The sequence below is a fragment of the Sinohyriopsis cumingii genome, chromosome 3 (assembly GCF_028554795.1).
Source record: "Sinohyriopsis cumingii isolate HCF-2022 chromosome 3, ASM2855479v2, whole genome shotgun sequence".
NCBI lineage: Eukaryota > Metazoa > Mollusca > Bivalvia > Unionida > Unionidae > Sinohyriopsis > Sinohyriopsis cumingii.
In genome coordinates this window covers 22,652,778-22,674,657 of record NC_142963.1, presented here as the reverse complement: position 1 = coordinate 22,674,657, position 21,880 = coordinate 22,652,778, and the positions used below count along the sequence as shown (strand labels likewise).

The following is a 21,880-nucleotide window of genomic DNA, read 5'->3' as shown; positions in this document are numbered from 1 at the left end:
GGATAAAAAGATACAAGCATATATGAAATAAACAATGAGATTATATCTTTCAATGATGGTGAATGATTCAGATAGCTGAGGACATAAACATTGTGGCTGCAGGTTGTATTGAGCTGGTCACAATCACTATATACATATATAGAGCAAACTACACACATATTTCAAGTGGACTGGAAAATGGTGGTCTTTATGGGGCAGCGGCCACTAGCTCACTAGGACATGACAATGAAAAACAGTGGTCTCTATGGGCAGGTAGCCCCATGTCTACTAGGTCACAGGACTCAAAAATGGTGGTCTCAAATAGCAGGTGGACACTAGCCCACTAGGTCAATGGACTCAAAAACAGTGGCCACTAGTCCACTAGATTAAAAATTGGCAGTCTCTATGGGCAGGTGACCACTAGCCCACTAGGTCACTGGATTCAAAAATGGTGGTCCCTATAGGCAGGTGACCATCAGACCATTAGATCACTGGATTTAATAATGGCAGTCCCTATGGGCAGGTGAACACTAGTCCACTAGGTCACTGGATTCAAGAATGGTGATCTCTATAGCCAGGTGACCACTAGCCCATTATGTCAATGGACTGTAAAGTGGCAGACTCTATATGCAGGTGACCACTACCGCATTAGCTGACTGGACTCAAAAATGGCAGTCCCTATGGGAAGATGACCACTAGTCCACCAGGTCACTGGACAAAAAAAGGTGGTCCCTATGGGCAGGTGACCACTAGGTTGGACTGTAATATGAGGATACAACCATCCCATCATCATTACTAGTTGTAATCTTCTGGTACCAAACCTGTGGTCATACTCTTAAGTGATGTTTCTGGAAAACATCAAAGATGCATTTAAAAAACACAGTCTATTATCTTTAATAGCATTGTCTATAAATGATGGGCAAGTAGCACAATCAGTTCAATACAGAAATAAGAGAATGAAATTCCACCCCAAAAATTACCTTTATATAAACAAAAAAAAGACAACCAACCATCATCTAAAAAAAAGAGCAAGTGCAACAAATAGCACTGCATATGAGAGCAGATGTCTGGAAGAGTTGAAAGTCATCAATCCAGCAGAGCTTAATAATGAAACATACTGACAGCAAACAGCAAGTTATTGCAAAAAAAGGGAATTATGATATCTGATCCCACAGGACTCTATATTTGAGTACTGAGGAGAGAGTGTGTTTTCAGGTGCCCACATTACCACTTCAAAGAATGACTAGGTATGAAATTTTAAAAACAATTGTAATATGTAAATACTTACATTTAATTTCATAACCTGTCTGGGCAACCATGCAGCAATTACAGCTTGACAACAGTAACAGATAAGTTTCTTTTTATAAATGGTATTACAATGATTTTTTAACATGCTACACATGTTTTGGATTGAAAATTATCTCTGAACTTCTGATGCAAAACTGTTCACAAAATAAAATGATTAAAAGAACAGTATCAATTCTAATGAGTACTGTTTTAAAGACATTACACGATTACACTTGACAGTATCAATTTTAATGGGTACTGTTTTAAAGACATTACACTATTACACTTGACAGTACAGGATAAATGGAGTACATGTCAAGGTGCACACTTGAGGTACATCTTAAAATAGCTCACTCGTTTTAGCTGGAGTGAGCATGCGGGTTGTATTTACAGCAAACCACCATGAAACTGGCTGTACGGAAACACAGGATTGAAAATGCTGTTTTAAATCACATCTCATTTTAAACAAGGACTGGAGATAAAGCAAAACAATCAAAAACATTTTATCTTTGTACAGCATGAGAAAACAGTTTCACAAAGTGGCAGTGACTATTTTTTTCTTTCTTTTTTAGCAGTCACATGAGGGGGGCAGTTTTAAACAGAAACGTATCTATAAACTTTTCACTTATTTACAAACAAGATAAAGACTTATCTGTTATTGTCATATGTACATTCATGTCATTTCCTAGACTTTTATTGCAGTTTTTATTATAAAAAATGTATCTCTCCAAAATATAAGATTTTAACAATAATATATTTATGTTTTAAATGTGCAACTTTTTTGATTTTTCAGCAATTTTTGGAAATAATTTTTAGATAGAGGCTAAAATCAGCAGAATGTGAGTTCAGTCGACAGACTTACAAAAGACTGGAAGCATCTTCGTTATTAAAACTTTTGTTATTAGTCAGGTAATTATGGTAAATGAGTAAAATGACTGCACCATAATTATCCTGGTAAATTTAGTAATGGCAAAAAAAAACACTGATAAGTGTGAAAATGATCCATTACTGTCAATGATTCATTAAACTTGTATGCACTGTATATAATTTGGCATGAGAATGTGAATCTCGTTTGTTATAATGGCACTTTTATTTATGATTCATATAGTGTGCTGCTGTAGCTTTGTTGGTTCAATAGCCAACCAGGAGAATCTGGGTTAGCCGTCTCATTGTGTCTCTGGGAAAGGCACTTAGTAGTCTGAGTTTCCTCTGACCCCTCCTACCCATTTTATAGATATCTGCATCATTATTTTGGGCACCCTAACATAAGTGTCAAAATATCTCAACAACAGGGTGGGGAAAGGCCAGAGGAACCTCTAACCAGGCATTTATCTCCAATTTATTCGGCATAACACTGCCAGCAATGTGCTAAAAGTGCCGTCAGAACAAATAAAAACCAACCAAAAATCGACACGCCATCTTGTACAAAACACAAGTTTATGCGGCAAAGATTTGTTTACAGAAATGTATAACTATGTATCACAAGCAAAGCAAAGCAGGGCAAAAGCTACAAACTATGCGACGTTCAAATAAATACTCCCTCCAATCAATGTTTTAATTATTTCCCTATCGAAATGCTCACCCCAGCAGTTTTCTCCAGGACTCCTTCAAAGACGTGTTCTGTCATCTTCTTCGTTCAGGTAGTGTTTGTATTTTATATAGATTTCAAAGCTGTATGGAATATTCGCGACAGGGCAACGTCCTTATGAATCATAGGGGTTGCATATAAGGTCAGTCATAAAAGTCTCAAAACACAAAACAAATTAGCTTTTATCCCATGTCTCCTGCGAAACGTAACCAGAGTTGAGTCAACTTTTCGCCGTGACAAAAACTTCCGGGTCTTGTGAAGACAATGGAGGCCATCCGGACCACTTCGGCTATTTCTCCCAGACAAGGAGCCAGGTACGCTGGTCTGCAAAGCAGTTAGTCTGGTTCCTTGAATGCTCATAGACTGGTATCGCTATGGTACTTTGATAAGTGAATTGAGATCGGGTCGGCATATAACAGAGTTGGCCCTTTACAGATTCAGTCCATAGAAATTTAATTAAGATATTTCGCCATAATATAATCGGCCCATTACGGAGTCGGCCCACAACAAAGTCGACCCAATCCTTGACCTTGTATCGCTTCATAACACTTCATGCTATTGATCAAGAAATAGCAAAAATGTCACTTTCGGACCAAAGCTTCTACTTTTGTCTGATTTTGTATGGCTTTGTAACACCTGTTGTTATTGAACAAGATATACTTAATAGAAACATGTTGTTTACTAGCTGATTAGTTAATCATCAATGATTATGCAAAGTTTACGGGTTTGATTAACCGTGAGGAGAATAGTCACCTTCTTTTGTAAATTGGCGTTTTGAGTAAAAACAAAATTAAAAATGAATCGGCATTAGATCTTTGCATCAACACTTATACATCCCTCCACACCCCCAGTTAAATGATAATATCAACGCATCCATGGTACTGACCATTGTGTGGAGTGTTCAAGAGTAGTAAATGTAAACGACAAAAATTGTTTATCCTATGGACTTTTAATTAAATTAGATCAAGAAAACAGGACGTTGAATATTTACTTCTGATAATAAATTGATACAGATAAAATATTTATTTACATTCTGTATTGAGAGAAGGAACAAGGCAGGGCAAAGACTGGCAAAGATGCAAAATTTTATACTGAAAAAAAATACATAAGAATCTGAAATGTTTGCTTTGTCTCAGTGCTTATTTTTTAAATATATCTATTTAACTCAATTAGCATATCGGTTTTACAACGAGAGAGGCATTTTAAACTTAGAATAATCGAAAATATTTATTGCTTATACAAAACTTACGGTATAAGGAGATTACACGCGTCAACATATGTTTACAATCACAATCAATAGCGGCAGGACAAGAGAAGTTTCAAACTGTTCAAACTCGGATATTTTCACTATTGGGTTGACTGTCGGATTGAGAAGTTGCGTATTTAAAAAAATAGTTATATCATCTGTAACATCTAGATCAACCCTTGTTTCGACGTGGAAACTAATTAGCAACGCCCTCTCCAAATAACACAAGTTAACTAAGTACACCGGAAGTGTAGTGGTGGACATGGCTGCCAATGTAAACATGTCAAGATGAAACAAATAAACTTTGCTTAAAACTGGCCATTCAGAATCAATAAGGTACTTAAATGGTACATGGGGAAAGGTGTGGACTGTGTTCTCTACGGTGGTGCAAGTCGTGAGTGACTATTGTTACGACTCATGGTTACAAACTTAAGTAACAGAAAAGAAGCAAAACCAACACGTTTTGTAAAATTTAGCAAACAATTTTATTATTAAATGTGAGAGGAACTTACAGTATAACGAAGTGAAACCAGATTAGTCCTTATAAATGTCTATGAAAGTCCAGAACGGATGAAAATTCCATTATGATTTTCAATAACGGAAATGAACTGGTCCTCCAAGAACCGAAACGTCAGCAAGATGGCGTTCTCCAGAATTCTTTCGAGCAATTTAATTAATCCAGAATAATTTTAGAGTCCAAATAATGAGCACTTTCTGTCAACACTGAACAGTCCATACAAATGTTTTTCCTCTCGATAAATATCTTTGTACAACATAAAATATGTCTGCAGACTCACAACAGGAACACAAATAGTTGAATGACTCAAGAAATAGGAATGAAACTGAATATAAGTTTTTCCTTATATACACCGTATATTGCGACTGTAGTTCGCAATAGACCCCATGTGACAACATACATTACTGATTTACGACAAATTAGGTATATTGACATGACCTCGCTCAACCAATGGGAATCCACAGAATTCTTCATGAAACTTCCATAGCCCATTAGTCACTGAAAAAGTACGCCATAGGCGCCGTTTTAAGTCTTATTATTACGATCATTATTACTAATTATCAGCACGTAGGTAAACAAATATTTATAGATCCTATATAATTTGAGTTTTTAACGGAGTCAAATTACGCACACAACTTATAACAAACAATATTCTATACAGCTTACGACCATGACAAAAAAGTATGAAAATTAAATAAAATTATATACCAGAAGTTACAGAAAATATAACTATACATACCACTATATGCGCAGATAGCATAGAAAAATGTGAACGGAGTCATCGAAGGGTAAGTTCGAAGCCTGTTAGAGTTAGTTACCTTGCGTTAATTGGGGAATGAGTTATGTTATATATATTGTCTAAAATCAAGTTCACTGTATACCTGACCACGGACATATATTTTGTAAACAACATAATACATAGCTAATATTTCTCTGTGATTTAGATTATATATTAAGATTATTAACAATGGAGGTATACCTGCTTATCTTAATCTGAGTCTAGGACATTGGTATTCCCCATGGAAAACCTGGTGTACTGATATTTGCCATGTTCTTTATTATTATTTTAGTAATAGACCCTATGTTGTTGACAGCCTAAAATGTTCTTGAAATGGACTTTTGACCATTATCTTGGTTCTGTTTTGTGCCTCACCTTTTTATATAATGTTATTTACTTGAGAAATTACTCATTATTCTGTTATGAGCCTATGCTCTTAAAATAAGTAACAGAAAAGAGTGTGAAGTACCAGGCTTTTGTATACTTCAACAAATAATTTATTTCCCTAGAATACAAAGTAAAAGTTTTTTTAAAAAAAGGAACTTACGGTATTGCGAATTAAATGCCATATTATTCTAGAATTATAGACACACGTTTCAAGACTTAAAGTCCTGAATAAACTTTAGTGGAAATCCAAATTAAATCCAACGCTGAAGGTGTTGATTTACCTGTTGTGACCCGTATCTTGGTACTGTATCTACAGTCTTTTGTTGAAACACAGTAACATAATTCCAGGTTTGAACTGACTATGAATCTCAGTGATGGACACTCTCCAAGAATCTTATTTGCTATGAGCACTCTGTATTTCCAGAGAATAAAAATCACTTGAATTAAATAATTTGTATAAATAAATTCCAGCCCAAGTGAATTTCTGGACACAAGAATAATACAGTTGATTTTACTATATCTTAAAGCACGAATGAACAATTTTTCCAATAACAAGATTATATAGCATTCTACTTGACCTCAGGTAACATTTTAAATTTTCTAATAAAAACTATTACCTAACGGTAAATTTCAATTTAGAAGTTTCTATATGTTTACAAGATAAAATGTTAGCTATAATTAGAAGGTCTGTTACTAAAATTATAGTATAGAACATGAAATATGTCAGGTGCGCCAGGGGAATTCAAATAACCAAGACCCATACCCAAATAAACCATTACACACAGATAATATTTAAGCTATGTACAGAATAAAACATCAATAATTCAGGTGAAGTAGAAATTATACTTGATTTTGGACAAGGCTAAGTCCAACACACAATGTTACAATACAATATCATGCAATGAAATAAAATATAAAATAACTAACAAACAATGTAAACTAAAATATACATAAAACTTACCTTATCATCTTGAAGCAGAATAATTTGTATTGTTGTGTTCAGCTTTTCTTTTGGGTGGAATTATTTACTGAAATTATTATTCACAGTAAATAGAAAGTGCTCATCAATAACAGTATTGGATAGAAACATTAATTTGGAAGTTTAGTGAATTCAGACAAAGACGTATTTGGAATATATTATTGTGATAAACCAAAAGACTGTTAGTACATAATTACACTCCAGGCTGATCGCACAATAACGTGATTAACTTATTTGAGATATCATTGGAATTTGTTTGGAACTTTATATATTTGGGCCGGTGATCGAACATTTATGTTTACTTGGGGTTTAATTCACAATAATATAAGTTCTTTTTAAGTATTCGCTTTGTATTCTTGGGAAATAAATTAGTTGCCGAATTTTGCAAACCTTGTTTGTTTTCGCTCTTTTCTGACATTTAGTTTAAGAACATAGAGACGTAACAGTTGTTATTAGTTTCACCATAATCTGACTTCAAAGTTGCGGATGCGTATGTTCCCTGTAATCACGCTCCGCTATACATAAGAGGTCAAGTAAAGGCCATATTGTCGTGTGATCAAAACAAAATGGCCAGATGTGGGGAAAGCACTCGCAACTTCGAGGTAACTCTACGGATCATAATTCGACTGTGTGTCAATAGTTCCCATTCGGACTACTTTTGCAACTTATGAAACAATGATTGAGCGAGAAACTGCGAACAATGGAATTATTATTTGATGCGTAATGTTTCGGTAATTTCTAGTCAATCCAATATGAATTCTTTTCCTATATAGTGTCTATATATGTTTCTCATTACTGACTTTTCAAAATGTCCAAATCATAACAAATAATAGGTTAATTTTAAATACCTTCAAATATGAACTCACAGTGTCACAGAGAAGTTATTGGCATAGGTTATCCTGCATTTCGTTTGTGAGGCTGGACTGTACACATAACGAAGCGCAGTGAGTCACAGATTTTACTTCCGGATAGCATCAATGCCTCATTACTCACAATATATTGTCTCCGAAATACACACAGACAACCAAACCATAATGCTCATATGCTCATATTCTAAAGAATACATTTTTACCTTTCTAAATCAATAATATCAAAGCCTACATATATTTTTACTAAAAATAAACTGGAACTACTTTCTTAGTGAACCAGTTTTAGGTTGCGCTGAGTCCAGAAATAGCTATGGTGACGTTCTACAGTTTCGTATTTTGCATTGGTTAGATTTTTAAAGAAAAAGATTTTCTTAGGATTCCTTATTGTTTAACCTGGCTATTTACAAAAGGTCAAGAAACTGCCAGCTCCGCTTGCACATTTTCACTTCATGGGCCTAAAACATAAATTAAAAAAACGAGCGGATGAATTGGTTTAAAGAAAAATTATTTTGTAATTCATTCATTGCACTTTTAGCAGTTGGTATTGTCCAGTCTGGCAAAATTTGTTTCCAAACAAAGTTCAGCCACAATACATGAAAGTAATATTGAGGTATGCCAACATTTTCTCCACTGTGCGTGTTGCAAATGCAAACAAGTTCGCCTTACATCTGCAAAAAACGATTAAGGTTTTATTTTACGGAGATACTTCCGGCGACGAAAAGGTATGATTTTGTTTCCTTCTGTACATGAGGTCTCACTGGATAGTTTCGTATTTTGACATCTCCCTAATTTTTAAGTTAGACAGCGTGAACATAATAAACACAAGCCTAGCATTTATAAATTCTAACAGAAGCTAAATATAAAATGTGGTTGAGATTTACTTTGAGTTAGGCTTGGAAATGGTTTGGCTTGCTGGTGACTGCCTGTCACAGTTAGACGAGCATTGGAGATCAAATGCGTAACTTTGGCTGCATATGAGCAGCCGACTTGGCTTACGTATTTGCATGTGTCTGGTACAGAGGGTAAAACCGCTCCGGTGGCCCAGTGGTTAGAGCGTCCGCCTCGGATGCGGGAGGTCGTGGGTTCGATCCCCGGCCGAATCATACCAAAGACTTATAATAAAAAATAGTACTTACAGCTGCCTCGCTTGGCGCTCAGCATTAAGAGGTTGGTGTTTGGATTGGTCGGCCTGGTGTCAGGATAATGAGACTGGGTGGGACATCATGTTACATGTCTGCGGCATGATGCCTCAGTGCTAGACATCACTTTAAACTACCACACTGCAGACATCCTAGCGATATGACTGAAAAATTGTTAAAGCTACGTTAAAAATCGAAATCACACACACGCACACACACACACACACACACACACACACACACATACAGAGGTAAATATATAAAAATCTAGATGGTTGAGGGGTGATGAAAAGTATGCTAATTTGTTATAGTACTAGTGAACTTGATTCATGCATAAAGCATATACTGATTCTTTTAGCTGCCTTGTCACATGAAAATATTCAAAATAGCTCTTTCCTGTCAAAAATGAATGTAAAGTTTAGGGGTTGGTGGCAGTGTTGGTTTAGTATAAAAGCCACCAGTTGCATTAAGAATTAACTTGATTGCCGCAGTCAAAATCTCACATGTAAGCTTATTACAAAAATCATTAGTTTGTTTTTATTTGTATCTTCAGTGTAAAATTATTCTCATTTTTCTGCAATAGGTCATTGTCGGATGAAAATTCACCAGATAAACTGTCCAGTGAGACCTGACTGTACCGACATACATCCGAGTCATAACATAGTCTTGCAGAAATAGATGAGGTAGCTCCGAATGAAGAAGAAAGCAGGGCAATCAAAACCATGTCAAATTTATACCTTTAATTATCTGTTCCTTACTGAGCCAATTTGAACTTTATCAATACGGTCAGTTTCATCTTCATCAATGGGTGATATAACTTTTTTTTTTACAAATATTTTCACTAGTCGGCGAAGGTGAAGGAAAGGAGTACAGACAACCATTATTTAAAAATATTCATTTCCCACTGCATCACCTCAAAAATTCCCTCTCCAATAGATTCCTTCCTTGGTAAACTTGACGTCGAAATTTATGTAAGATTATAGGTTGCATTCTTAGTTTTAACAAAGATTAAGACCAAAATAGCAACCCTCTTCTACTAGGGGATAAAATTTACGACTGTTTTGTAAATAACATCTATTATGCGTCATAATAAACATTTCCATATTGCAGTAGTTGTCTAGATCAAATTTACATCAAGACTGGTATATCGTCCTACGTGACAACCTGGATTTTGGTAAATGTTGGGATCGAAATATCAACCACACGGGCCCCGAGTGGCCGAGTGGCCTATAGCGCTCACCGTTACGGATCACTGGTCACCTCTGTCTGCATGTGTTCGAGTATCGGGCTCGGCCAATGTGGGTATGTGAGAAGGCTTGCCGGTAGCTTCTCGTGGGTCGGTGGTTCTTTCTGGGGTTTTCCCGGGTTCTTCCGCTTTAAACCCTATAACAACAACAATCAACCCTCTTATACAAGGGGTTGAATGTGACATTTTGTCAAATATGATATATTTCTGACTGGTCATCTCGAAACTCCTTGTGCATTCGACTCCTTTGTAAATTTTACGTAGAAATTGATATGAGGTGTTAGATGAGAGCCATAATTTTGTCAAAGATTAAGATCGAAATAACAACCTTCTTTAATGCATGTGGGGTAAAGGTGAATATTCTGGCATGACTAGAAATAAAGGAATACCCTCCAAAACTGTAATAGAGATATTTTTTTATATACAAAAATACTCATGAAGATAAATGTATTATGAGCCGTATTTGTTTGAATAACATTAAAAAGCAAAATAAGCTTTAATTTTAATGATTTTTATACGAATTTTATTTCTAGCACAATTCATGTAATGACGTCACTCAGTAATTCTTGATTGGATACGTGCATTAAACAGCACGAACGAGATAGAATCCAACCGATGCAAGAGCCCATTGATAATACCAATGCTAAAAGGAAATAATACTCAAAGTTGAAAATCAGCAAGCGATTATCTGATGTTAAGTTCGTGGCTTGTGACACCACTGTCATGAAAATTTTATTATAAGACTTAATTTTCCGAACGAAGAAGTCTCTGGACTATTTACTATATTAGATATAAATATTTAGGGGTCTTTTGTGTGTCAAGGTAGCTTCATGCTTGTTGCTGAAAGAACCGGATAGTTTTTGTTATTGTCTACGCATCTGCTAACACGGGGAGGGGGGGGGTCCTCTAATATTTCGATAAGTAGAACGAAGACAGTCACTGGAAGATCCTGATGCTCAAACTAAAATATTAAAATCTAGGAATTCTTAATTTAGGTTAGATCCCAATGATGAGAGTAGTGAAGGGGGACAGATTAGCGTCAATGGGAATTAGCATTACAGACCCCCCTGGGAACGATTAGCGTCAATGGAAATTTAACATGGAGAAAAATCGTGGGACAGTTTAGCGTCAAGGGAAATTAACATGGGAATAGGGGACTGTATAGCGTCAAAGGAATTTAAACAGGGTGGGACTTTATAGCGTCAAGGGAAATTGAACATGGGATTTTTTTTATATTTTTTTTTAAAAAATAAAAAAGGGTAGGCAATTGAAAAGTCATTCTCTTTTCGAGAAATATGGCTGGCCCTGAAAAGGGCCTTTGGGTTTATGTTAATGTATTTATTAACATAAAGGGCACCGCATTGGTCTTCTTCTTGTCCTTAGGCTGCGTCTTACTGTTGGTCCGTAAATCAGCACTCTTTTCAGGCATCCATGTCTTTCAACGTAGATCCTACGTATCCACAGGCTGGTGTTTGTCCTGTGGACAACGGTCCACTTGGATCGGACATACATGAGCATGTCCGTCCTGAACATCACAGAAGACACAAGGGTGGATGACTCAACTGTGGTCCACATCTTGAAGCGACGAGAACAGGTGAATCAGTGCAGTGAACTGCGCTTATTTATAGGTAGAGGAAGGATTGAAACGGATTGAGTTCATTCACCAATCCGAACACGCGTTACAAAATTCAGTCAGCTCGCATCCAATCCGAAGAGAGCAGTCTGTGACGTCACGTGGTCTATATAGATTCGCTAGCGCTTGTGTGCAGTCAATCTATGAGACAGTGATTCAACATGACGGAAACTCAGAAAACGATGCATTGGGGTGCACGGAAACTCAGAAAACGATCCATTGGGGTGCACCAACAGGGGAGACCGCCCAAGGGAACCCGGACTTACTTTCAGAAGAGGTGAATTGGGATTTTGTGGATTTTCTCTCCTCGCAAGAATTTGTTCCGGAACCTTCGTTACCTTCTTCATTACCGCAAGTGGAGAATTTTAGACAGAGACAGAAAGAAGAATTGGAGAAATTTATACAACGACAAAAGGAAGCGGAACAAGCTTTTCTCCTACAGCAACAGCAGCAAGAAGAAGAGGTAAGAAAAAAAACAACAGCAAGAAGAAGCAGCAGCAAAGAAACAAGAGGGTGAAAATCAAACGGTCACGGTACTGTTGGACATTTTAGCGGAGTTAAGAAGTCTGAAACAAATGTATCAGACTTCTTTATCACGACCGAAGAGAATACGACCTTCCCGAGCTAAACACGTCAACCCTGTGACTAAGCCTACCGTACCACCCTTAGTGATTTCAACCCAATCATCATCATTACGCAGTCCAGAAGTAGGCCTTGGCCGTGGCAAAGGCTTAAGGCAGTTAAAGTTGATTGCTTAAACTCACCCCTTTACCATGAAGAAAAAAGGCCCTTTTCAGGGCCACCCACATTTCTCGAAAAGAGACAGCCTTTCAATTTGTCAATAACTCAAAAAAATATTAAACAGCCCATTTTACCCTTATAGTACGTTTCTGTGTATGAGTGCGTGAGTGTACGTTCTTATTTCAAAAATCATAACTCAAAGACACTTACCTTGTATAATTAATTTATTCTTTTCTCCATTTTTTTACAATACAATTCACAATTCATAACAGAACACTTTAATTAAAAGTTCATTGACTTCTTCTGTCTCCTTGTTTAGTCTCTCTGTTTTTTAAATTTCTTCACCGTCACACTCTTTTCCTCTTCTTCTTCCTCCTCGCTTTCTTCCCTTCTTCTTTTCTTGTCCTGTTTCTTTTTCTTCACCTGTCTTCTTTCTTCCTCAGAAGAATCCCTCTCTTCTTCCGAAGAATCCCTTTCTTCTTCTGAAGAATCCCTCTTTTCTTCTGACTCCTCTTGTTTCTTTTTTGGGCAATCTGGAGACCAATGTCCTTTTTCTTTACAATAATAACAGGTATCTTGACTTTTGTCTTTTTTAGCCCCTGTTTTTGTTCTTTTTTGACGGTCTGGACACTCTGAAGACCAATGCCCTTTCTTCTGACAGATATAGCAAGTATCTTGACTTTTATCTCGAAAGGAAGGAGAGTAGTCCGTAGGCTGGTCTGAAGAGAATTTTCTAATGACCCCTCGCAAAGCTCTGACGAAACGTTCGATTTGGTTAGTCTCTTCCATCGTTGTGCTCGGCTTGAGAGTGAAATGAATAGTGAAAGAACAAGACACACACCCTTTTATATACGCTAGTCTGCCATGACTATAAATTAGTCTATGGTGTTTGAACTTGAGTCATTTGACGTTTTTCACTCAAGATGAAACGATCCTATTCATTTGAGAAGAAAGAAGAAAGTAAGAGGCAGAAACGTGATCTATCGCCTCGTACCAGGGCTGAAATCTTGGCACAAATTCATGCCAGTGATTTTGAAGAGGACATGAGTGAACCAGAATTTGAAACCTCTAAACCAAGTTCACCACCCTTAGTCAACCCTGAAAAATACTATTCCATTCGAGAGACGGAAAAGCGCTCCTCTAGAAAATTTAGAACCACGGCTTACAAATACACGGTGAAGTTTAAAGATTTCAAGGCTGAAGTGCCGTTAGAGAAAGCAGAAGTGTTCATCACTGGAGTGTGGGATTCTTTGCTCACATTGTCAAGCGACAATGTCAACCCAAAGAAGACGATCGCTTGAGACTTTCCATACAACACGACGGTTTGAAATCCCCTGTTTGGATCGAGTTTAGCACCCCTGCAGCATTGACCGCTTCCAAAGTCATGGACAAGATTCAACACGTACAACAATCTAATGATCAGTTTGACATCACCGATGGTAAAGCCACACTGGACATCACCCACGTCTCTCCTCCTCAAGGGACTGGACGCAAAAAGATGTTATTGGTGAACGACCTTCGCAGCACCAAAAAGAGTCTCGTCCAAATTTACAACCCTCAAGACCAGATGTGCTTAGCCCGAGCCATCGTGGTGGGACGAACCTATGTCAACAAGAACGACACGGCAGAATGGAAAAGAGCCTGCAAAACTATTCAACAATCGGACCGAGCCAAACAACGAAACGAAGCAGAACTCCTGTTGCAACAAGCTGGCCTGTCCAAAGACATACCCTGTGGCATTCCTGAAATGCAAAAATTGCAAGATGTCCTAGCTCCACGATACACCTTGAAAGTGCACCCTCAAGAAATGCGCGGGCCTCTGTTGTTTCGAGGGCAAGATTTTAAGGACGGAAAATACATTCATGTTTATCATCACGATGACCATTTCGATACCATTACCAGTATCACCGGATTCCTGGGATACGGTTATTACTGTGAGAAATGTGACCATGGTTATAATAATCGAGAGCAACACAAGCATTGTGGATTGAAATGCTCAGGATGTTTGGCCTCTTCACCCTGTCTGAGCGAAGAACCAGTGCCTTGTTCAACTTGTCTGCGCACGTTTGTCAGCCCTACCTGTTACCAACAACATCTGAAAACGCAAGGTTCACAGAAGAAATGTGCTTGTCAACTCCTGAGATTGTGCCCTACGTGTGAACAAGTCATACGTACCAATAATACCAAGGCACACGTATGTTCAGGAAAGAAAAAATGTCACATTTGTCACCACATCGTGGACTTGGAACACCAATGCTACGTGCAAAAATGCCAACCCCCACCAGAGAAAGAGGACGGTCACAAGAAGAAAGGCAATTTCATCTTTTTGGATTTCGAATGCATGCAAGAGACCGGCAAGTGTACGAAATTTGCCACTTTCCCAAGACACAACAATACCACAAGGGTGATCCCAGTCAGAAAGGCATTTTCGCTGACTACGTGGATGCCTTTTTGAAACTGAAACAAGAAGCCAGCGGCTATCCTTCCTGGTGTCACACTCCCGAAGACCAAATACAATTCAAAGAGAAATACTATGAACAAGAAGGCATCTCTTTAGACCACATCGATAAAAACGAAGGCAGGCGATCGTTTGCCAAAGTGATGTTAAATTGCTTGTGGGGTAAAATGGCACAACGACCGTGTTTACCCAAGACGGAATATTTGACAGAACCTTCCCGCTACTTCCAGATGATTCACGACAAAACCAAATACATGAAACACGTGGACGTCATTCGAGAGAATTTGACCTTGGTCAATTACGAAGAAGATTTGGACTTTGTACAAGACGACCCTTTTGGAAATGTCATCATTGCGACTTACGTGACAGCTCATGCTCGCTTAAAATTGTACGAAGCTTTAGAACTGTTAGGGGAACGCGTCCTGTACTTTGACACGGATAGTTGCATTTACATCCATCACCCGAGTCAACAGCACCCTAACATCGAAGGAGACCGTTTAGGAGCCTGGACAGACGAGCATCCCGACGACAAGATTCTAAGTTTCGTCAGTGGTGGTCCCAAAAATTACGGCTACGAATACCGGGACCCACAAGGAGAAGTGCACACGACGTGCAAAGTGAAAGGACTGACTCTGAATTATCGTACCAGTCGAGTGGTCAATTTTGGGGTATTGAAAGAAGCCTTGCAATCGGGAGAGGATGGAAACTTTAAAGTGACCACCTATCAACCGAACAAGATTGTACGTTTACCCACTCACCACATCGTCAGTCGACCCCTAGAAAAAGTCTATCAAATCGTGTACCAGAAGCGAGTGAGACTTCCCAATCATTTCACCTTACCGTATGGACACGTTGGTATAAAACATTGGTTGTAAGAGGATAGTTACCCTACCAGAAAGATGACTTCGCCACAGCAAGAATCGAGTGAGAAACCCGATGAGAACTCCAAGTTCAAACCCTACCATTTTCCAGTCTTCTTACCTGATTATTGTGATTGTGCCCGTCGATTGGACACGTTTCAGAAATGGCCTACAGATAGGGAAGGATTACCTTCTTCGCATGTTTTAGCTAGAACAGGATTTGTCTACTTGGGACCTGAGTCAGGATTGGGATACGAGGTACAGTGTTTCGCTTGCAGACTGAAGTTACGAATGGATCTATGTAGCTATAAAGATTCAGCTATTCTGGAACATACTCGATGGTCTCCGCACTGCCCTTACTTTTCTATGGCCTTTCCACCCATCACACTACGGTACAATGTTGACGGTACCTTAGAGACGGTACCTTCCAGAACAGGACATAAAAAATGTAAAAAAGGAAAGATGTACAAGCTGGAGACTGCATTGAGACTAGTATAAAAAGGGGGCTATGGTCAAGATCGATAGTTCATTGTGACTACCAAGACCGAGCTAACAAGATGAATACTTTGAAAGAGACATCGTTCCAGTTTGGGGATTGTAAAAAAGTTGTATCTTCCTCTAGTGTGACTAATACTGGATGGATAAGACCCAGGCATTGCGACGGAAAATGTCCGGAAGGAAACTGCGATTGTCCATGTGGTTACCATTGTAATTGCGTAACGGAGTTTGCAGACGAGTGCGATTGTGAGCCTTGCGATGTGTACGATGCTGTACCTTGTGACCTGAGCGATGCCGTAAAGCATCATGGGAACTTTAGTGTCCCTACCCCTATCCTGGAAAGGGATGCTGTGCGTGTCAAACCTGTGGGATGCGAAAGTGATGCCGCTCGTCCTCTTGGACATTTTACTGGGTTTAAAGGGGAATGTTCACCTTCACGTCTACCCCCCCCCCCCCTACGGATGTCATCCAGCCTTGAGCAAACTCCTGTTCATGTCACCCAACCCTCATCGAAACGAACCTGTGAAAGACGAATATTCGTTTCCTGTGCGTTTGTCGGAATACTGCGACTTTGAAAATCGTCTTCAATCGTTCAAAGGAAAATGGCCTAAGTATCTGGGAGGACCGACCCCCGAAGAATTAGCCAGAGCCGGATTTTTCTACTTGGGCGAAGGAGATAAAGTCAAGTGCTTCAGTTGCGGTGTGTCACTTCACCACTGGGAACCGCAAGATTCGGCCTACGTAGAACATGCTCGATGGTCACCGAATTGTCATTACTTACCCTTAGTGGGACCGATACATTGAAGTAACTTCTTACCATAATCTGTTCATGGATACTTTACAAGAGAACATTCGTGCTTTGCCTGTGGAGTTGAGAGAACGCATTTACCGAGGACTGGTCAAAATACAAGTGAAACGTAAAGAACAATTGCATCCGTTACGTCACCGGTGTTTGAACCACTGGTACCTGAAGGCTATACAAGGATTGATTCAATTGAAAGTGTTCCATCGGACAGACATTGATGAACGATCCTCTAGTTTTAAAAAGGATTGGTTTGGTATGGACGATTCTACCTACATCATTGTAAACGTACTGCATCGAATTCCAGAGGAAGAGTTAACGAATTACCAACATCTTGAACACAATGTCAACTTGGTGAAAGAGGAAACTTCTGAACGAATTGTAATGTGTAGATTAGTGACTGAACGATTTAAATTCGACACTGAAGTAAAACCATGTTTGTGCAAACAGTACATTTCTTGTGTCAGACCAAAGAGGATTTAGTATGACCTATTCATGGATACTTTGCTAGAGAACATTCGTGCCTTGCCTGTGGAGTTGAGAGAACGCATTTACCGAGAACTGATCAAAATACAAGTGAAACGCAAACTCAAAGTGATTCATCCGTTTTTAAATTATGCTCTGTTCCAAAGTACAAGAAGACTGATTATGAGTGGATATTACATCAGGCACAAAGTTAAACGAGGCTATTGGCCACCACCCAAGGATTCCAAAAACAGTGTATATACTTATGGATACTTTACAAGAGAACATTTTGGGCTTGCCTGAGGAGTTGAGAGAAAGGATTTACCGAGAGCTGGTGAAAATACAAGTGAAACGTAAAGAACAATTGCATCCGTTACGTCACCAGATCTTTAACCACTGGTACCTGAATGGTATAAGAGGACTGATTCGTCAGAAATTTTTTCAGTGGTCAGACCTTGTTGAACACTTTCAGTTTGTGAATGATGATGGACCAGACGTTCGTAATTTTGGTTACTTCGAGATTCACTTAGTGCAACGTATTGAGGAAGACGACTTAAAGGATTACCAACATTTGTTACATGGAATCTGCTTAGAAAAAGACGAAACATCTAGACAAACTCTGACGTTTAAGTTACAGTATGTAACATTTAAATTCCCTACTGGAGAACGAACATGTTTGGTTAGAAATTACCTTTATTGCTTCCGAAACAAAGACACTATAAAATCAAGTTGCCATGCCACGGATTATGTCAGTTATCATTGAACAGATTCCGTGGAAGGAACTCAATGACCATATTCAAACCGTGGATCATTACCATCGATTATTACAAGAACTGTATGCATTCAATTTGGGACGACAAGTGGTGTGTGTCTTAGTGACTTGTTTTCTGGGATTTCGTTTACCAGCCGATTCTTTGTGGACTCTTTACGATCAGTACTTACCACCTCAATGGCCTTAAATGGTCACGAAAAACTCCTTTTGCTCAAAGCCTTGCGTTTTCATCTGGATACTTCTCGACCTCAACAGGAAAAAAAGATTCGTCCACTTTTAGCTACCCAAGACGTGTATGACGATGTGTGTGTAGCTTGTGACTTACATCCCCATTGGACAGATGTCCGTGCCTGGAAAGAATGGGGTTTTGAGGCTTGGACCCAAGAAGTGGCCCAGTATGCACGAGAGTTGTTCAAGGAAAAAAGTTACTTTTCAACCCGTGTTAGTGACGGTGCCAGAAGAACCCGTTACCCAGAACAGGACTGTCGTGGACAGACCTGAAAGACCCTTTCGGGAGGACACTTGTGTGACCTTACCCCCTACTATAGGACTGGTTAGAACATTACCCAAAACATGTTGTACAGACACTTGTTTTTATTCCACGTTAATGGTTATCATGTGCCTTTTATCCTTGTACTTAAGCCTTTGGCTTTTATGTATTTTTGTCTTTCGTATTCATGTTTGAAAAAAACATTCAATAAACGTGTTCTGAAAAAGTATATAAACTCTTGTCTTGTTTGTTTTTCGTGTCACAAGTGACAATTCTCACACAATGGCTACCTCTGCTGTCTCTGCTCCCTCTTCCTCTACTGTCAAAGTCATCGACGAACACTTAGATCGTGCCAGTTGGGAGGCTTTGTATCTTCGCCATCCCTTTAACATGCTCATTGCTGGACCTAACGGTTCTGGCAAAACCGAATTCGTCAAACGTTTGATCGAACACAAACATCATTTGATCGATCGGCCACCTCAACGAATCGTGTGGTGTTACAAAGAGTGGCAATCGGCGTACAACCTCTTGCGAGAAAGTCAAGGCGATTCCATCGTGTTTGTGGAAGGCATTCCTAAAGAAGACGACGGCATCGTCTCTGACTCCCGTCAAACCCATTTGGTCATTTTCGACGACATGTTAGGAGAAGACGAAGAAGAAAATAAACTGTGGTTCACGCGCAAAGGGCATCACCGTAATGCCAGTGTCGTTTACATCACCCAAAATTTGTTTCAACAAAGTAAAGCCCATCGCACCATCAGTCTCAATGCGCATTACGTGGTCTTGTTTAAAAGCCCTCGAGATAAATCGCAAGTGCAAGTCTTAGCCAAACAGTTAGGAACGCCTTGGCTGACTCAGGCGTACGACGATGCCACTCAAACGCAACACGCCTATTTACTCGTCGACTTGAAACCTACGACCCCCGAGGATTTGCGATTTCGTACCCACTTGTTTCACCACTGGTGCCAAGACGGAGGGCCTGTCCTGTACACGTCTCCGTCCTCGACTTCATTTCACTCCCCATAAAAAAAATATATATAAACCTCAGACCCTTTTTCGTCTGTCTCACACAGTGTGAACATGACGTCCCTTCAGTCGCATCTTCCCGTGAAATTGATTCGTGCCTTGTATGGCATCAGTCGAGAAAAAAATCCACAAACACGAGCTCGTGTCTTAGAAGCTAGTCTCAAAGAAGTCTTACGATGGTTCACGGTGACGGCTCGTCAAATACTCCAAGGAATCATTCAAATTCCTCATCAAACCAAACGCTTTTTCGATTGAAACAAAGTCGCTTTGGTCCAACTGGCCGATCCCCGCATCGACACTCAAACCAAAAAACAAATCATTTTGAAACCTGGAGGGAGCGGTACTCTAGGAGGGGTCATCATTCGCTCTCTCTTAAGATGGGATCCTAATGCCCCCAAACTTATACCCAAGAAAAAAGTCCAACGAAGCTCCAAGAAGAAGAAGAAAAAGACCAGGTCCCCAAGGAGAACTTCTCCAGTGGCAGAACCCTCCTCTTACCAGACACCACCACCCCGGAAAAAGAAAAGAAGCCCCCAGAAAAAGAAACAGAAAAAAGTCCCCAGAAAAAGAAAAACCCACAGAAGAAAACTAGTCGCAAGAGAGGCACTTCGGCCAGGACGCAACCTTACACTCGCAACCACGACCTGCCACAGCGGTGACTGCGTCTCCGACAGCCTCACGTTTATCCACTTCTCCGTTAATGACACCCAGAACTGAAGAGTACTTGGAGACGTTGATCACACCAAGAACTTCTCCGTTGATGACCCCCAAAAGAACTTCCCCAGTGGCAGGACCCTCCAATTTAGCGGCAGTGGCTGCTGCTCACAAAGTACCTTCTCCCAAAATCAAAGTCCATGAAAGATCGGGCATGTTACAAAGTTTACTGGATTTGTCCAAGCAAGAACTGGCTCGATTTAGTCCGTTACGTACCCCTGCACGACGTGTCATGCCTGTCCTCAAACTGATACGACGTAAAGACAATCAGTGGCGACGCGTTCCAGTATAAAAAAGGCCTGTGACCAAGTAGGGTATCAGTGTTTTTTTGGTGCTCCTGAAGACTCAAAGATGTCACCCTCCAGAAAACCCCAAGAAAGAAAAGGAAAGGATTGCCACCACGTTTAGCCAAACATGGGGACATGTTATCTGTCCTGTCCAAAGCTTCTCCACCCCTACGAAAAAAACTCATTCAAACGGCCTCCAAAGAGGTCATCGATACCGTGTGCGAATGTTGTTTGAACATTTTGAAAGGCACGATCCCTTTGTCCAAACACCAGAAACAATGCTTAGGCAAACATCGTCACGTTCTTCGCCAAATGGTTCAAAAGAAAATTCCCATTCGTCAAAAAAAGAAGATGTTGGTCCAACGTGGAGGCATTTTGCCTCTCTTGTTAGGCCCCATACTGAAAGGAGTCTTGGGAACCATGTTGGGAGGACTGGTGGGAGCAAGATAAAAAGACCCTTGGAAGTCCCAAGATCTCAGAATCGACCCCTGACAACCCCAAGGAAGGACGAAAACTAGCTTTAGTGCCTTACAAACGATGGATGGAATACCATCGGTGGCAAGAACAACGCACCCCGCATTTACCTCCCAATCCCAATTTGAGCGAGATGTCCCAGTTACAACACGAATTGCAGTCCTTGATGGATCGCCAAGATATGTCCGAAACAGAAAAATCGCAAAAGTACGGTCAACTCTTGCAACGACTGCAACTCTTTCACCAGAAAGCTTTAGACGAAACATCTTTACCCACTCTGAAAGATTTTAAGACCTTAATGAAAAGTCCAGCACCATCATCATTACCACCACCACCACTACTACCATCCCCAGGGGTCACCAGAGATGCTACCCCACGAAGGCCTTAGGAAGAAGAGATGCGAGAAGTGTTTCAAACACCGTCAGCAGCTCCCATTTCGAGTAAGATTGCAGCATCCTTGTTGACCCCGTCCCCCACACCCCAACGAGAAGAAATGGAAGCTTGGGTTAAAAAGATGATGTCCACTCCTCCTTCGACAGAATTGAAAAAGAAAGAAGGGAAACCAGAAGTGAAAAAAGAAAAGAAAACCAAAGCCATTCCATTGCCACCTCCACCACCACCACCACTACCTTCGACTTCTACTCC

At 39.7% G+C, this 21,880-nt stretch overlaps 1 protein-coding gene and 1 long non-coding RNA gene across 8 annotated transcripts in view; one reads left to right on the top strand and one right to left on the bottom strand.

Annotated features, from left to right (window-relative positions):
- LOC149802529 (uncharacterized) overlaps positions 1-7,747 on the bottom strand; it is a 33,228-nt gene extending 25,481 nt beyond the window's left edge. For 3 of the 7 annotated variants that reach the window (XM_089951767.1, XM_089951770.1, XM_089951773.1), the window contains exon 1: positions 2,849-3,348. In XM_089951767.1, the coding sequence (XP_089807893.1) occupies positions 2,849-2,893 (45 nt within the window). In that variant the 5' untranslated portion in view covers positions 2,894-3,348. Of the gene's footprint in view, positions 1-2,848; positions 3,351-6,743; positions 6,811-7,609 lie in introns of those variants that run through there. The other 4 variants (XM_089951768.1, XM_089951772.1, XM_089951769.1 and 1 more) reach the window with 3 other exon arrangements.
- The window catches only part of LOC149802528 (uncharacterized), a 30,324-nt gene continuing 15,679 nt past the window's right edge, over positions 7,236-21,880 (top strand). Inside the window, exons 1-2 of the long non-coding RNA XR_016420043.1 lie at positions 7,236-7,492; positions 9,353-9,554. This is a non-coding gene — a long non-coding RNA (uncharacterized LOC149802528). The remainder of the gene's footprint in view (positions 7,493-9,352; positions 9,555-21,880) is intronic.